Source organism: Apteryx mantelli, chromosome 6, assembly GCF_036417845.1.
Source record: "Apteryx mantelli isolate bAptMan1 chromosome 6, bAptMan1.hap1, whole genome shotgun sequence".
Taxonomy (NCBI): Eukaryota; Metazoa; Chordata; class Aves; order Apterygiformes; family Apterygidae; genus Apteryx; species Apteryx mantelli.
In genome coordinates, this window is record NC_089983.1 from 29,381,803 (window position 1) to 29,400,573 (window position 18,771).

At 34.6% G+C, this 18,771-nt stretch overlaps 1 protein-coding gene across 1 annotated transcript in view; it reads left to right on the forward strand.

Moving 5' to 3' along the window:
- The window catches only part of LOC106499211 (sodium channel protein type 2 subunit alpha-like), an 83,041-nt gene that overhangs the window by 50,966 nt on the left and 13,304 nt on the right, over positions 1-18,771 (forward strand). Inside the window, exons 17-20 of the mRNA XM_067299107.1 lie at positions 678-1,130; positions 8,025-8,142; positions 10,477-10,631; positions 12,545-12,718. Coding sequence (XP_067155208.1) covers positions 678-1,130; positions 8,025-8,142; positions 10,477-10,631; positions 12,545-12,718 — 900 coding nt within the window. The remainder of the gene's footprint in view (positions 1-677; positions 1,131-8,024; positions 8,143-10,476; positions 10,632-12,544; positions 12,719-18,771) is intronic.

Here is an 18,771-nt window from a genome sequence, read left to right on the forward strand (position 1 = left end):
TGCCACCCGGTTCTCTTTCTGTCATCCCGCTGCATTGTTTTACCCTGTTGTCTTGAGAGCTGCTTAGAAGAATGGCCCAGTATAAAGAATTTAAGAACTGCCACTCTAGAAGTTCTTTGGACAGACTTTTCCTAATACCACCTGAGCTGCTGGTAGACACTGGACTTACATAACTGAAACCTATTGTATGTTTCTTATTGCCAGGGGAAGAGGATGAGAGATGAGTAAGATTTGGGGGGCATTTTGAGTCGCGTAGAGCAAAATATTTGTGTGTGTTTGAGCCAGCCTCTTAAGAAAGCTGTTTTCTGCAATAAAAGACACAACTAATCTTTGCAGAGTGCTCCACTGTGCCAGAGAAGTAAACATTTTGAATCTGGTCAGTCAGTAGTCAAGGCACATTCACTTCTGACCTTAATACCCTTCCACAGACATTGACGGAAGAAGAATATGCAAGTGGCTTCATAGTCAATAGCAATGTAAACCACAAAAAAACCTGCATTGGATATAGGACAGGTGTTGTGCTTACATTGTGTTTACATTTTATTTACTGTTTAATTTCCAAAATCGTATACAGCAGAGAACAACGTGAAGCCTAAGTTGTTAATAATCAGTGATAGAAAAAGCGTGTGAATGAAGAATAAAGTGGGAAAATCCAGCTGTATTGTCTTTGTTTTTAGGTATTGAACCTTTTTCTGGCCTTGCTGCTGAGTTCATTTAGTTCAGACAGCCTTTCTCCTACAGAGGATGATAACGAAATGAACAACTTGCAGATTGCTTTTGCAAGAATTCAGAAGGGAATAGATTGTGTGAAGAGAAAAGCAGGTGAATGTGTCCAGAAATATTTTTTTGGGAAACATACTGTTGTAAGTGAAAGAAAAGCAACAGATCAGTTGAATGATAAGAGAGACTGTTGCATTTCCAACCGTACCATCGCTGAAATAAAGAAAGATCTGAATTATCACAAAAAAGAGAATGGAACCACTGGTGTTGTAGGTGGCAGTGATTATGCATCATTCATAAACAACGCAAGCCTTACTGTTACAGTGCCAATAGCTGTTGGAGAATCTGATTTTGAACATCTAAATACAGAAGAGTTTAGCAGTGAGTCGGATCCGGAGGAAAGCAAGGAGGTAGGATTTCAAAATTTATATTTTGTACAAACGAATTGTTATGATCTTCTGCCATATACCAATTGTATTCTTTCATAGTATGGCTTTTCTTGCTTAGAAATAGAAAGCATTTATGATTTGAGATTGTTGGAGAGGGCTGTGAGTGAATAAACTCTGAAGTGTGAAAGTGGAGTGAAGGAGATTGGGAAACGCAGCATTATACAAAGACATACTAAGCCATTTATAAAAGAGTTTTTCAAAACTAGCTTTTCCAAATTTTTCAGTTGGATAGATGAATTAATATATATGTACAGAATACACAGAAATAAAAGCTCTGTGTCCTGAAAAGGCATATTGTTCTAGTATATAATCATTAAGTTTCTGTGAAGTAAGGATGACAGTAAAGTGCTATTAAAAATAAACAGTGGACACATTAAAAAAGAATATTAATGCCCTTTGTATCTGAATCTTAAACCCACTGAAGTCTATAGAAATGAGCATTATTAGTACAGGATAAGCTAATGAGGTGCTAACAGGTGCTAATGAGAGCCATAACAGTTAGCTTTTCTGTTCTCCTAAAGTTAAAAGAATGGGAAAAAAACAAGGGAACAATGGCAGTATTGTAAGGTGAATATCCCAAAGAAAATGAAGGAGAAAAATAGAATTACTGAATGAAAAATATTAACTTCTTGCTTGTTTCTGAGAGTTTTGAACCAGTCACTTCAAATTCAACTGCCTGACCTTAAACTGGGTCGGCTTTAGGAAAATATTCACTTGTCAGGAGCAGCAGACTGAGGAGGGCAGCAAAATCATGGATTTAAGTAGGCTCCTGAGAGAGGCTTTTCCATCTGCAGGCTGTGGCTGCGGTGCAGCCTGTGGGGAGCAGGGAGCACCAGCAGAGCACCAGGATCAACCTCTCCTGGCACCTGAGGGCACCGAGGACCGCTGGTGCAGTCAGCACTCCTCCAGCCTGGATTGCTTTGGGTCGTTTTGCTTGCTTTTTGAACCAGCAATGAATTTGCATTACTAATTTGCCGGAAGAAATAGGGTACTGCCCATATTCTTTCCAGATCATAGAAATAAGCTTGTTGTAGCAAAATGTAGTTAGATTAAATTTAAATTTGGAAGGTGTAGTAAGGTGAGTCTTTAGTAGAATGCAGTGCTGCAATAACACTGTACTTATTTGCTATTTGAACAGCTCATTTACTGAAACTTGATTTGCTCTGTCTGCTTTATGGAGATTTTGTGTATTAGCTTGACCTGTCAGTTGAGAAGACCTTAGATTACCAAGAAGCCTTTCAAAAACAAACAAATAATATTCATAAGTATTCATAAAATGTTTTAAAGTGTTAAGTGCCCTTTTTTAGGAACCTATAATTCCTGCTCAATAGCTGCTACATCTTTTTTTTATTATTAATCTGAATAAAGGCTACTGGCCTTCTTGTTAGCATGTTTGAATAAATCTTGGTTTTGTGGAATGAATATCTGATGATTCCAGGTAACTTACTTTTTCTCTGGTAACTATGTTAAATTTAACCCTTACATGGAAATTATGTAGCAATTGAAGATACCAGGTTCTTCACTCTTTTATATTAAATAATTGGGTAACAGAGTCTATGCTTTCTCACCTCTGATATTTGATACGAAACACAAACATCAGCTGTTTTTTAAGATGCAATTATCTATGGCTTCTTTTAACCTACTCCAATGTGGAGAAGTGGCTAAGGATTTGCGTAGTTAAAAGACAAACATATGAGATAAGTTAATTAAAAACATAAAACTATTTCATGTACAGTAGTTTTGCAGTCAGTAAGGAGATTGTCTTTCGTTTTGTAGACAGATCACAGCTTTTGGACAAACAGTCTTGTCAGTCACAGGTCCTCAGAGCATACAAGTGTTTGGTTTCACCTCTTCCTTGCAGGCTTTGCCTTTAAATGGGAATAGGTTATATTGGAGGTGTTAAATACCTACGTTATTTGGTGATCCTTTGAGAAGTCATTGGTGAGAAGTGTAGATGAGATTTGTACCAGAAGATTGAGACAAGATAGATTTGAAGTACTTTAGAAAATTACAGGTTTATAGCTCAGGTTTATTGCTTTTTACTTTGCTGTATATCTGTTACAATCCATAATGCACTTCGTACTATTTGAAACATTTTTCTTTTGAGTTATACAGTTTAAAAGAAAACCACACTAATGGTGATGGAGAAAAAATGCTTGCCCAAAAGTTTTTGTCTTTGACCCTGTATAATTGATATTTTTGTTTGTTTTGTTTTGCCCTGTGGTTACTTTCAGAAAATGTATTTAGCATCTAGTAAAGACTAGGGACAACCTTGAAAATGAAGTGCAAGGATAAATTTATTTCTATTAATTTAAAGGTTTAGTTACTACTATTTAAAGGACTCTTAAAGCTGTAATATACGTAGTGTGGGTGTAGTTGTCTCTCATTTTTTACGTTCAGGCCCAATCCAATATACATCTATAAAACTTCAGATATTCTGCTAATTTCATCTCTTTCAGTGTGTCTTTGGATATGCTTAAGCCTCTAATCAATGACTGTGAATGTTATGTTTTGCAAATGTGTAACATCTAGAAAAAGCATTTTTAAATAAGTTGGAATCCATACTTCTGCTGTTTCCAGAATTCAAACAACCTAGAGGGTGCCATGTTTTGAACTTCATTGCGTACAATTCTTACTTCTCACAGGAGTAAAATCAAGCTGGATCAGTCAAGAGTGCAGCTCTGGTGCTTTTTAACCAGGCAGAGCAACATGTCAGCACGTTTACACAGGTTACCTAAACAAGTCATACATATATGATCACTTTTAAAATGGACTGGCCTGCATGCTACTCAGCAACAGTATATTTTTCCCCATCCATTGTAATGTAGTGGAAACATGCACAGCTCTTCTGTAAGCTGAGTCCCATGGCTCACGTCACAGCATGGTTGGGGGCAACCCCAACATGTTTCTCTTTGTTACATCTTTGGTATTTTCTGTACTACTTCTGTAGCATAAGCTGCATGCTCTGTATTTTTTAATTATTAACTGAATTATTAAGTGTCAAGACTGTTCAGGTTTAAATGGATTAACAGCCTATGATTTTATGAAAACGCAAAGGTTTAATTGAATTTTTCTGTTCATCTGTTGAACCATGCTTTTAGCTGTCATGTAATTACAAACATTTTCTGATCATGTTCGTTTGAACAGTGGCTATTAATATCTTAATATTACAAGTATAATTATTTGTATGCTAAAATATTTTGTATTTTAATAGAAATTTTCATATTTCTTCATAATATTTTTATCATTTAAATTCCATTTTTCTCATATAAGAGAAGTCGGATGAAAGATACACTCCTGGGAACAGTCAAACATATCTTTTTTTATACATATGCATAGTCCTTTTGCTTTTAATAGGATATAGTATTTTAGTTATATTCAAATCATGAAGTTAGTGTGTATCTGTAAGATCAGAAGTTAGGAAAGCATCTGTATCAGTTTTGTTCTTCATCAGCAATAAATGTTTCTTTGTGAATTTAGTCCAGCTGATTATGTGGAAGGCAGGCATAAAACATAATTCCAAGCAAAAATTCTGTGCAGGATGTAAGTAAATGTCTAAATTAATGATGGTATTTTAAAACAATATAAAATTAGGAAGCTAGAACAAGAAAGAAAATTAAAAAAACAAAGATAAGGCTAAAATTAAGAAAATTATTGTTAAAAAGACAAAATAGCAACTAGTGTCCTCCAAAACCTCTAAACTCTTGATCTCTAGAACCAAAAAACAAACCTTAATTCTTCCAAATTATGTGCTCCCTATTCCCAATCATCTCTTCTAAATAGATGGGCAGTTTGCTGCTTGCCATTTAGGTATCGAGGCTTCCTTTTTAAAATATAAATTTTGTTCATGTGGATTTTTTTGTGCAGTCCTGCAATATATTCTTCATACATTCTTTTGTACTGTATTATACTAAGTGTTAATTAAGCACCCTGGGAGGTGAAGGATGAACATTTCTATTTTTCCTAAAACTGTTCTTACTGGAATGGTTCACAAAATCAGTTAGATCCCTGCAAACTTTGTATATAGGAAAGAAACTAACTGAATTTTTATTTAAAACAGAGCAGGAAACTTTTCCATACATAGTGCTCTGGTAGATGTTTTTATTTGTTTATTACTTTAATTTTAGTAGGAGGTTTTGGTGTGAAAAAAAGAAGCACTCCACATAAAAAACCTACTGATGTTTAATTAAAACTGCCACTCTTCAAGCCAAGTCCAGAAGAAAGAGGGAATGAGGCCATCTCTTCTTGATATCAAAACAATATAAGAGCCTCTGATCTTCTTTCTAGAGTCAAGAAGACTACCCCTTTTAACTAAACTCTGTAATATCTGATTCTTCTACCAAGTATTAAATGAGATATTTACCTTGATGTCCTAAGCACACTGCTTCTTTCCAGTTTCTTTTCCGTTTGTGATTGTTCATCTTTTAATATTGCTCATTCTTAAAAAATCTGCATTTTTTCAGTTGAATTCATATCATCTGTTCAAAATGTATACTAATTAGCTTACAGTTCAAAGGACCCAGGCCACTTCATGTTGCTATTAATTTCCATTAGTAATATAACACAAAATTTCTTTACTCCTTTACAAAAGAAGAAAGTGTTTTTAAAATTACTAATTTTTACTAATTTGTTTTATAATCTAGTTCATAAATTCAGTTTACCCATCACTGCCACAGCATTTTGCTTGCGCACGCGTGCTCGCTCTCTCTCTCTCTCTCTCTCTATATATATATATGTGTGTGTGTGTGTGTGTGTGTGTGTATATATATATGTATGTATTTATATATGCAGACTGTCATGGAATGATGAAAGCAGCATATTAATAAAGTGGTGTAGTTATATAGTGGTATCTTCAGGTTCAGTAGAATTAGTCATAGGAAAAGATGCTTGCTGTGAATATTGATATTTTAAAAATTATTTACTAAAAATGAGAAGAGGTATTTACATAAATATGAATAACGTGGGGATTCTGTTCCAGGTACTCAGTTTCCACAGTAGCAATAAAGTAGGAAATACTATTTAATCAGTTTTTAATAAAAGTTAATGTAGAACACCTTCTCTTATTAAATTATTTCTACCTTCTTTTGCAAACATAGCAAAACATAACTTTTTTTATTTAATACCTAAAATGATTTTGTCCCTTCACATTTCGCAACCAAATTGTTAATACAACTTGATTGGATGGTGCCTCCAACTTGTCTGCTATTATGTCTTAAGTATCTCTTAATCATGAAAGTCTTGCTAAATTCATGAAAGTGATATTAATTCTACAAAACTGAGGCTGTTTTACAAGGTGTGCTTACATCATTCCCTGCACACATTTATTTGTGTGTCAGTGAATCCATTACTGATGTTATATACTTATTGGTGATAACATTGTAAAACGTCAGAGAATGCTGTGATCAAAACTACTTTGTCTTAGTTTGGTACTCATACTCTGATTAATTGTACAATACACCACAGTCTTCCTTTAAAATTTCCAGAACATGATTTTTGCAAGACATACGCAGATTGCAAGATAAAAAAACAAATTCAGGCTTATTCATGTATTAGTATTTGTTTTATTACTTATGTAATTTATGTCATTTTAATTATTTTTTTAAAAATCCTTTTTTGCTGTCTGTTGAACGTACAGGTATGCGTACCAGAGTAATGAGTAGTTTCAGAATGCACAATGTTAACACATCTGTGCATTGGCAAAAAAGAATGCAAATTAATGCCAGTTGAAATGTATTTATCATACTTTTTCCTTTTTGAAACTTTTCAGTATATATGAAAAAGCATAAAAGGTATTCATATGGTAATGATAATTATGAGTTAAGACAGGTTTAAAATTAAGGATTGAAATGTGTAACCTGACTACTTTTATGCCTAATCTAACCATGCAGCTTTCTACTGTGTGACCGTTATGTTGGGGGAAAAAAATGGATGTATTTTCCCAATTTAATTTGTTTTATAAAGGTATTGAGCGAAACGTCCTAATAACTTCTCACATCTGAGTTTTCCTAATACTTACAGATTTTCTTTTAGCACTTTTCAATCTACTGGTAAGCAATCCCTACCTAGATCACATACCTAAATAATTTTTTTTTTTCTTTGAGGAATATTGCCTAATACTTTGACATCACTTACAGCATAACTAAAGAAAAAAAAAAAACCCGAACCCTAAGTACTCAATTTTATTGTAAAAATTGTCATATATGCTAGAAGTAGTTAACTCAGATCATTCTGATATTTAAGATGGCAATGTAAAAGAACTGATAATTCTTTTCCTCTTGTTTTTATGTTATAAAAAACTGGCACTTAATTAAAACCAATCCTTGAAAGTCTGCTACATGATTCTGGGACAGTTTATCCTTATAGTTAACAATTCAAAGTACTTTTGTCTGTCAGGATTTACTGTCTTAAGGTTGAGGAGACAGTTATAATGAAAGCTGCTTGTAACTTGCATCATCTTAGAGCATGCATTATAATGGGTACTGGTTTAGATTGTAGTAAGAGAAATATTTATTAAGTACATAGTATCAGAATGCAAAATAAATGGAATATTTTAGAAAATCCACTTGATAATAGTTTTAATGAATGATAACACTGTGCTATAGTTACTCCAGAAATTCTGAAATTCTGTGAAAGAGATTACATGATACACCTTCCAATCTCTAGATGGGAAGTGAAAGATTTATGCACATTTCAACAGCATTGACTGCTATATGTGGATGTTTGTGTGTATTCTTGGCCACAAATATTGTTCTTGGTTGTTATTTGCACACAGTGTTGCATGCTTAATGTTAATTCCATTTCTAAACATATAAGTATCAATAAAGTAAAACTATTATTATGGAATTTTATTTTCAGAAGCTAAATTTTTCTAGCTCATCTGAAGGAAGTACAGTTAATTTAGCTCTCTTTGGAGAAGAAAAAGCAGAGACTGAACCAGAACAAGCATTAGAGCCACAGGCGTGTTTTACAGAAGGTATGGAAAGAAAATTTGGGATTAGCAATTACATTTGAGTTGTCTGCAACAAGCATTGGCAGTGTTTAAATTAAGCTAAGCCTCAGGGAAGCTACAAGTCCCAGGTCCTAGACTGTCAGTTCTTACGATATGATTAATTTTGCCCATTGTAGATGTACTGAAGTCCATGGAGTCATTTGTGTGATACAAATTAAAATATGTGTGTACATGTTAATTTATAATATTTTAAGTAAACTTTAGATACTATTCCATAAGCTTTTTCTCAGCAATCAGTAATCCTGTTGATTTAAATGACATGTTCTCAGTAGTGAAATCTGCAAGATCTAATCCTAGACCAGATTCATTCCACTTAAATGGAACCACCCAGCTGAGAAGCTTACAACAGAATCATGATTACCCATCGTCCCTTTGTGGCATTAGAAAGCAATCCAGGGGGTGGCTCGGATCTCGGGAAGGTTGAATCAAACAACAGACAGATTATCTTGAAGTTCCACCAAAAATATTGGGGGAGGGAGGGAGGTGCATAAATATAATGTGGGATGCCACAAATACAATGAAATAGGATAAAGGAGTTCCTACATCTTTATGCTAGAAGTCCAGCAGCATACTTACCTATGTTTAGAAGATTTCATTAATTTTAGTTTTCCATACCTATATTCTTTTGGGGAATTACAATATAGGAATATTTTCCATTTTTATATTATCACAGATTTTATCTTCCTTTTAAGTCATGATTAACAGAAAATCACTCAAAACAGAAATGTTCCAAGGTTAACTCTCCCACCCCTGTCATATATTTATCAGCCATGCTTTTTTCTTTTTAGTGATATGAAAATGCCTTTAAAGGTAGGGCTCTTGTCCTCAGAAAAATTCTTATTTGACTCATTTTTAAAAATAAAAATTGTTTGGGAATATGGCGTCATTTTCAAGCTCTTGATCAAAATTTTGCACTTTTGAGTAATTTCACATTATATTAGAATTCTTCCTTATCCTTATAATGTGAGATGTCTTTTATTCCTGGGCATAGGGTTGATTTTTCAGTTATCCAGGCATTTTGAGTAACTGAAGATGAGGTAAATCATGCTCTTCATCACAGTGGTAGTAGTTTTATCTGAGCTGATGGAACACAGCATAACTTGCATGTAAGGCATGAACTCAGTGACACTCACCAGAAAACTAGAATGTTGCCTTTGGGACCCATTACAATCATTTAAACTTTGTTATGTTTCCATATGATTAATCATTTTTAAAGAAATAAGGAGACTGCCATTAGTCAGGTGAATGCTGAGGTTCTTGGGCTCTCCTAGAGACTGAAAGCCATGCAGGTAAATCCTTGAGGCCTCATAGTGAGGTAGAGAGCTCTCCAAGGTGGGGCCGAATTCTGTGGATGGTTACCACGAATCTGTACCACATGGAAAAGCTTCTCTCTGTTACAATTAGAGTACACTGTTATTTTATTGCCATATTCATTTGGGAAATTATTATGTTTTCTTGAAATTATCTTGTATCAATGAAAATATAAATTACAGTAAGTGTGTATTATTACAAAATAATCTATCTGTATCCAGATTAAATATTGGCATTGAAACTGTAGCTGAAATATGTTGTACTTTGTTAAATTTCGTACAACTCTATTTTCCATTATTTTCACATTTATTTTGACATTTTTCTACTTATTACTTGTGTAATTTCTTATATCAGTTCAAGAAGAGATTTTCAGATTTGAGGAAAAAAGTCCTATCAGTGGATAAAGAAGACAGTTCTTACTTTATTACCTTGACCAGGAATCTGGAGCTTACTTTATAGCATCTAGATTATCTCTTGATCTTGAATTAAATCAGTTGTTAAAATTGTAATTATCAAGTCATGAAAGAGGTAACCTTAGTCAACTCTGCAGCAGACCTCATTCCGCAGTATAACAAGGGGTGTTTACATTTGTGCAATTTATATGAACTTCAGGTTAGAGACAAAAGTCCTTTTAAGAGGCTGCTAAACTCTTGAAGTAGTTCATGTTCTTTATTTCTACCTCCTGACAATTCTACTGTATTTTTGTTTTCTGTATATAGATGAAAAGTGCATTTGTAAAAATACGTTTTTAAACTTTGTAAACTTTTTTGTGTTTGTGACTTTTTTGATTCTAGACTTGAGGTAGTGTCAGGGTAGTAGAAAAATTATCTAAATGCAAGTTTTCCAAGTCCAGAGAATCAAATCAGAAAGCCTTTTAGTAGCATCTGGTAATCTGACTCATGAAACGAGTTACTTAACGCTATTTTTACTGTTTTAGAATGATGAAAATTCTATCACATAATGACTTGTGATTTTTTGTATTGTTAGGCTGTGTACAGAAGTTTAAATGCTGTAAAGTCAGTGTAGAAAGTACGAAAGGAAAAATCTGGTGGAACTTCCGAAAAACCTGCTACAGGATAGTAGAACACAACTCTTTTGAAACATTCATTGTCTTCATGATTCTCCTCAGCAGTGGTGCTCTGGTAAGTAGAGCATATACCTGTAGAAACAGCACCTTTAAAAATCATTTTATCAATGATATGGTTATAGCACATCTGTGTTCATTAGGAAACAGTTTCAGTGTTGGTTTGAAAGAGAGCTTGAACTAAGTTCCCAGAATATTTTAGGTAGTGCATATAAAATAGTCATTAAAACTGTGATGTCAAATTACTTTCTGCAGATCAGTTTTTGATGAATATGTGGTCATGTGCATGTGTGAGGGAGCTTATGAAGAGGACTACATTTAAAATTTTGTTTAAGTAATTACAAAAAGATGCAAAATGAATTGTATGTATTAACTGGAACAGTTATTCTACTGTAAATTAAAATTGTGCCCAAAGCAGTACAGATACTGAATTCTTCCTGTTCTCGATTTGTTTTCTGCTTTAGTTTTAGTTTGTCAGTATCTCTAGACTATTATACAGGGATCCTTGAATTCCTTTACACTACTTTTATTGAAGTTTAGTCATTCATACAGCTGCTCGGCATTGGGTTCGTTTTGGTTGCTGCATGCCCTAGGATTTGGTTGTGGAATTTGCTTTCATTATTCAACTCGGTTCAGGAGGAGTGAGAGGAAGCAGCTATAGTTACACAACAAATACATAACTTGTGTCATATATTTGCATACTTGTGTGCATGGGTATACTGAGTTGTTTTCCGTGCCTCATGCAGTATTTAGTCAGTACTTCAATTATATCACCATTAGAGTCTCACCAGGGTTTGGCCTTTGGTTGTTGGAAGGTTGGGAAAGAGCAAGAAAATGGGTGTTCCTTTCATCATTGCACAAGTTCTCTTGTGCTTACAATAATTTTCTACAGGAAGTGGTAGAAAATAGTTAAAATTCATAAACATTTGATCATATTCAAAACACATCTCTGTGGAGTGTAAAATTTGACTGAAAGGTTCAAGAAGTCTTTTCCAGTAAAGTGATAAAGCCCCTGGGAAGAGTGAATGGTGACTTCATTTTGGTATTCAGACATCAGGACTTTTGGAAGTTCAAGGTTCAGTCTTTGCAGACATTTTTATAAGTACAGAAAACTCCAAATGATATCTGCAGCCTTAAAATGAGAGTATCAGCAACTTTTCCAAATACACTACAGATCCACTACAGATCATGTACACCATATAATCACCCCTTTCCTTTTAGTTCTTTCCTCTTGAAAATTTGATGTTGGTGTTTCTAGTGTAGGTTCCATGAGTGTTTTGTACAACATTCAGTTGCAGGACATAAGTTAAAAAGCATTTATTTGCTATGTCTTAGAATATAAATAAATGTTATTCCAAGTCACTTGATTTGTATTAACTAAAATGATTATATGTGTAAGCACTTACTTTGACTGGTAGAGTGTCTTTTATTCATGATTTAGTAATAGAATTTCCTTGCCTGCTTTACCAGGAGAATCACTGTTGTCCTGATTTTTTTTATTTTTATTTTTTTTTAAATATCTGCATTTCAATGTGGTATAATTTAAAAGATTCTTAAGTGCTGTCATTCAAAGGTTAAGGAAGTCAGCAAAAGTCAGCAGCAACCCAATGCTTGGTCACTGTAGCTTGTTACTCACTTTTGTTAGTTGAATTTATTACCGTCAGGAGACTGCATTCTCACTGAGTTAAGATTGGGCTTCTCAGAGTGACAAGTTGTAATTGTGCATGGACTCTAATTGAAATTTCTAAAACCTTTCTGGCAAGTTCCATCAATATATTGTAATCCCATCATCAGGTGATTAAGTCTAAAACTCTTTACACATTATAACACATTATAATGCTGCCTTTTAAAGGTAAAACATCTAAAGTGGGAAGTGATTTACCTTTGCCTTTTTTTCTTCCCTCCTCGTGATTTAATTTCTAGTTTGTGAAGACCTATAAATATTTGACTTATGCCACCCATTTTTCACAGGCTTTTGAAGATATATATATTGAACAGCGCAAGACTATCAAGGTTATACTGGATCATGCTGACAAAATCTTCACTTACATCTTTATTCTGGAAATGGTGCTAAAATGGGTGGCCTATGGTTTTCAAACTTATTTCACTAATGCTTGGTGCTGGCTGGACTTCCTGATTGTTGATGTACGTACTATACTCTCCGAGTAGCCTATTTCTACTTTTTCTTCTGTTTCTATTTTTAAGCAGGTCATTTTGTGTGACTCCTATATGATACATATGTATACAGTGTTAAAAATAACAGAAAATTACATACTGTTGAATAAGATTCCATTGTAGTTATTTAATGAGTAACTACATCTGCCTTTATATATATATATATTTATATATATATATGTTATCTTTAATTCCATGTCTTCTCTCTGTGTTTTACTACACTGGTTCCCAACCAGTGAGTGAGATGTATCAGCTGTAAAGGAGGGATGTGAAATACAGATTGAAATCCAATCTTCTGGATTTGGTGACATAGAGCTAGGAGGAAGCAGGAATAGAAAGGAGAGCAAGGTTTAAGTAATCACATGGGGTTAGGGAGAAACAACGGATCCTGAGCTTAATGAGTCACTGGCAAAGAACTACAGAGGAGAATGGTATCAGGACAGCAGAAGAAAAGGGGAGGCAAGGAGGCAGCAACTGGAGTGAACAGAAGCATTGGGGACAATGAAAAGGAAGAAGGAGTAATGGCCTAAGGATCACTTTAAAAGGTTGGGAATCATTCTTCAGCAATCCTTATTTTGATTTTTATGGTGCTCACTGCATGGTTAACTGCAAGGCTAACTTCAGTGCGACTCTGCTGTTTTTCATTAACAAATGACTTTCTAAACTTCTTTTTTGGAAGCTAAAATTTCTTTTAGTTTTGTTTGGCTCTGTCTCTGATCACAGAGAGAGCCCATTGTCGCCTCTCTGAATTCTGAAGGCCTGATAAGAGATAAAAGCGAGTTTTTAGGGAACAGAATTAATTGTGCTCCAAAGACGTTAATGAAATTAATGGCATTGCATGATGTTAGCATATTTTCTTACTAAGGAGTTCTTTCTCTTTGCACAGAGATTTGAGGAGAAATTCTACAAATGGGCAGGGGCAATTTCTAGAATCAAGATGGAATCTGGAATCTAGGACAAAAATCATTTGTCCCCCACCAATGTAACTGAAGCTCATGTGCTCTTTTTAAAATACTTTCTTGGAGGGAAAGGCACAAGTAGTGTTATCTGTCTTCCTCATTTAACTGTGCTTCTCTTTTTAGCATCAGGAAAGAAAAAATAATTTTATTTTTGCTCATTCTCAGCAAATGGATTAACTCAGTGAAATGAGAAATAACGTATGCTCTCTCAGGGAAATACAGTTTATATACTTCTCACTAGCAGTGTCCAACTGAAATTTTGCTTCCAGAGTCTGAGCACAGTGACTGAGAGAAGTTGAATTGCCAGTATACTCCAGAGTTTTACTTTTTAGTCACTATCTACAGTAGTGATTTAGTTCCCTCTCTTTTCTTTGAAGTAACAGAACTTTTCAGTTTCCATCCTTCTTTATTAAGCTGCTTTGCACCCTTATCTAGGAAATATCCCTTCTGGCTATCTCAAAGTCTTGCCTTGTTCTCTTCATTCCTTCTGTTCTTAACACTTAATCTCTATACAAAGTATAAACTAAACATGTGCTCCCAAAACAGATGTAGTGATCTCTAAGAAACCCAGTAAATATAATAAAATGTTTCCCTCTTTTCTTAACATTAAATTCTGCAAAATGAGGTGCCCTCAACAAGGCAAAGAAAAACAAGTTATTTAGACTGTCTCTGAATGAAGCTGGAAATTTTTTTGCATATTCTTTTGTTTTAAGGACACCATAGACTTTTGTTTTTTGATTATGACTGAAATGCTAAATGAAAACATAGGATCATTTCATAATTCATAATTAGTGGGAAATCAGCAGCAATCCTCCATTTGGCCTGTCTCTTTTGTGCATAGGGTTGTTGAGTCCATGCTTTAGTCTCATTTCCTGTTAGGATTCCAAGACACTCTGTTTCCAGAACCTCATGATATTTGAATTTGCATTTCTCTTTGCCCATTGTGGTTGTCATTTGTGAAAACAAAGGCAAAAATTAAAAAAAAGAAAATCTATTATTATTTAAGAAATATTCTTAAGAAGTATCCTTGTACAAGCCTGTATTGTGAAAGGTTGATCTTAAATTGAGTTTTGTTTAAGATGAAGTTTTGTTTGAGTTCTGTTTAAGTAAAGCATACTATATCTCCATACAGAAAGGTATGGAGTATTCTCTCTTTTCTGTGATTTCAGTGCTTTCTTGTTGCCATCTTCACCTCTTGCTTGGCATGCCTACATCTTAGGAGCCTGTAACAGCAGATCATAGAATAATTTAGGTCGAAAGGCACCTTTGGAGGTTATCCAGTCTAACTCTTTGCTCGAAGCAAGGCCAGCTTAATAGTAGGTAGATCCAACCTCAAGGTTAGATCAGGTTGCTCCGTGTGATGCCCAGTTTTGAGTAGAGATGCATGCAGATTCTGCCACCTCTCTGGACTACCTGTTTTCAGTGTTTGACCACCTGCATGGTGGAATTTGTTTTCTTAGAAAGAGTCAGGGGCGGTCTGCTTAGCTTCTGGTGACTTTACTGACTTTTTTCAGTTTTTATTGTTTTCAGGTAGTAGCCAGCAACTTTAACTCTCTCTCTTACTGCTGCTCTTCTTTCTTGGTTGGTTTAGGTAACAGGTGACCTCAACTACCTGAATCCAGCTTTGCTCTATCTTCCTGTCCTATGCCTTTATCCGTAAAAATATTGAACAAAGTAGACCTGCCAGTACCAGTCTAAATGATAAGTGTTTCATAGCGAGACAACATTTTACAGGCTCCTTTCAGGTGAACTGTTCTGTAAATGTACAGCTAAACTCTCCAGCTGTCTCCTCTTTGGGAAAGAGTCTATAGCATACAAGTGAAGATTGTCTTACCTGTTCTTCCAATGTTCACAATGTTTACAAAAGGGGATAATAGCCCCAAAACAAGCACAAATGCTGGTTTTGCTCATGCATGTGAACGTTCAAAGATGTAATGAAAAAGAGAATATGTGGGATCATGTGTTGTTTGACAATTTGCTTGAACTAGCATCAGAGGAAAGAAACCCACATAAGGCTTTCTGATATATCCTTCAGGGCCATATGTATATGCCACAGGTGACAGCTGTCTGGAGTGGAAGAGTTAGGACACAAGTCACTGACTCTCTCTACAAAACAGCATGGCCATCAACTCTTGAGCTGTTAATCCAGCTGTATTGAAGGTTTCAGAAATTCTCATGGATTAGATCCTCTCTTCCACAAGAGTAAAAATATTAAAAGAGGAAATAAATCTCAAGGCACATGCATTGTCCAAAACACAAGCAGTTAACAAATCCAAACTGGCATGTATCCACCTTCAGTTAATAGAATGTGCTTTTCTGTGCAGTGCCGTTTTTGGTAGTTAAAGGAACAGAGAGTTGAAATGAAGCAGATTGCTGAGAATGGATTCTGTCTCACAGGTATCATTACAGTGTGTTTTATACATTTTTCCCTTCTTTTTTGTTACAATGCATCTCTTGAATTTACTGTATTGGAAAAGATATATAGTACTTTCTTCATTTTACATCAGAGAAATGTTACGGTTAAGCGCTTTTAAATAAGAAAGAAAGTTCAGAGCTGGTATCAGTATGAAGGTGTGCAAACCATGCTCATATGTGAGGAGGAAGACGAAATTAAAAAAAGATGTGCAAGCATGTGCACACACACAGAGTGCCAAAAAATTAAGCTTTATTGCCACAGTGCTGTGATGAGATAAACTATCCTCTTTCCCCTTTTCCCCTCCAAAAGAAGAAACAAGCAGAAAGAAGCAATGCACTAAATTGTATCTTAGTTTCCAAAGTAAGATATAGTTATTGCTAGGTAGATGTGCTAATCTTATAGGAAGAGGATTTATTTCCATGTAGATATGCAAATAAAATAATTGCATTATCTGTAAGAGAATATGGGGATCTGGCAGCAATACTTGAAGCAGATTTTCTCTATATCTTCTCTAGAATTACAGAAGTATGGCATAATGATCTCAAGGTTTTGAAGGATTCACATGGATTAATGCTTTTTATAGAAAATATGTTTATCTGTATGTTTGAGTTTAAAGAAGCAACGTTCCTGTGAAACTAAGTATTATAGTTGCATTTGTGTAGAAAATCATCTTGCCAGCTGGCATAAATCAGGGTAGTTCCGTGCAGTGAATGTGGTCCTTTTCTGGATCCTTTCCTAATTCTTTTCCATTTTTTTTCATGAGACTTTCTTCTCTTGAACTATCTGACCTAATTATAGCTAGTCCAACAGGTGAATTATGTAAAGTTCTGGGTGGGTTATTTCATAAATACAACTTATCATGGATGACTATATAATTGTATTTCATATATTGCACAGACATTATGAGTTCCTTGAATACATTTTGGTTTAATATAGTTTATGTGACTTACAAAATTATTGCATCTTGATTTCAAAAACAACCCTGATTTTATTAAAAATTTTCATGCTGCTTGTAAAAGACATCAGAAGCTAGCCAGTTTCTCTTCATCGTGGATGTGTTTTATAATTTGTCACTGTTTAACCCACTTTGGAAGTGCACATAGTTTAAAGCATCTTTGCCAGCCTCTTAATCATTCTTGTGCTTCTTAGAAATTTTAACTTCATTTATGAGCTTCAGACACTGAAAAGGGTATTCTTTGCCAAATGGAGGTAAACACAGCTTTCTTTTCTGGTACTTCATATTATCATTTTTAAATATTCAAAGACTGCAGTAGTCTGTAGAGACAACAAATAATAGATCATAATTAAATTATTTTCCATCATAAATCCTATGACTTTCTCACAGCTGCTACTTACCAGGAAAGCGTTGTCTTTCTATGTGTTTGAGTACATTGCTTTTAGGTAATTGTACTGAAACTGATATTTCTTTTTAGGAAGCCTATCACACAATCAGGAGTCATGTCTTGTTTGGCGCCTGGACAGGAATGACCTGTCTGACTCAGTGTATACCACTTTCGAGCCTGTTACCATCTGCAAGAAATATGAATCACTAGTTACTCATATATCTGCTATCACGTGAATTACTCTGAGTGCAAATTAGCAGAAACAAATGTTCCTGTGCCACATTTTGTCATGTCTATAATAATGCGTCTGCAGTAGAGCACTGTTTAGCATTGTTACACTTCATGTAGAGCAGGAGAGGTTGTCAGTGCATTTGAAGCTTTGGCTGAGTTTATTGGGAAGATGAGCTTTTATTCAAATTCCTTTTATCCAAATTGTCATGCCCTCATAAACTTCAGTGAGAGTGAGAATGGATGTGAGAAGAATGCTTTGTATTTTGAAAACGGTAAAGCTAATTGGTTCCCCCTTTCTTTTGGATTCACTGCAAAGTTTAGTTAGCATAGCAGTTAAGCTACTATAGACTTAAACCTAAACATTTACCCTTTGTAACTAATATCAGTCTGATTTTGCTGCTTGACTGAGAATATTTTTAGGTAACATTCAAAGCAGAAGAGTAAAACTATGTATATGTTAAAAAATTCTATGGATTTACTCTTTTTCCTTTTTAAAGATTCTTTCTTGGTTCAGCTGCTCTTCAACTAATTCTGTAGCAATGTAAGTGCAAAAGGAATCCATTTATTCCTTTGCAATGTATTTCTTCGTTGATGTGATATATAATGATGCACTTCATTGTATTTTAACTTCTAGCAGTTTTACTAACCTATCACAGATTACTGCATGTGATGGTAAAAAAATTCATCCAGCATTTTAGTGCTTTTCATGAGAAATATAAGAGTATTATTTCATATATTTTCTCAGACAATAATACCAGAGAAAAATCTGATGTGTAATTCAGTGTAGCCTGTACCCTTCATGTTGCACGGGTATTTCGTGCATTCTTTGAACTAACATTTAACACACAGTGTATATCTGTGATGAAAGTTCCAGAGATTCAGATCTCTTTGTTTAAACTATTTAGAAATTTGCAAATAACTTCCTGTTCCTTTTTAACTTTTTGTTCTATTTGTTCTTGTTAGAAGCTTGGAGTTCTTAGGAACTTTTTTCTAACGTCCATATTCAAGTTTTCTTCCTCTAGTCATTACATTTATATTTTGAGGCTATTAAAAACTGCTCTTTCGGGGTTTTTT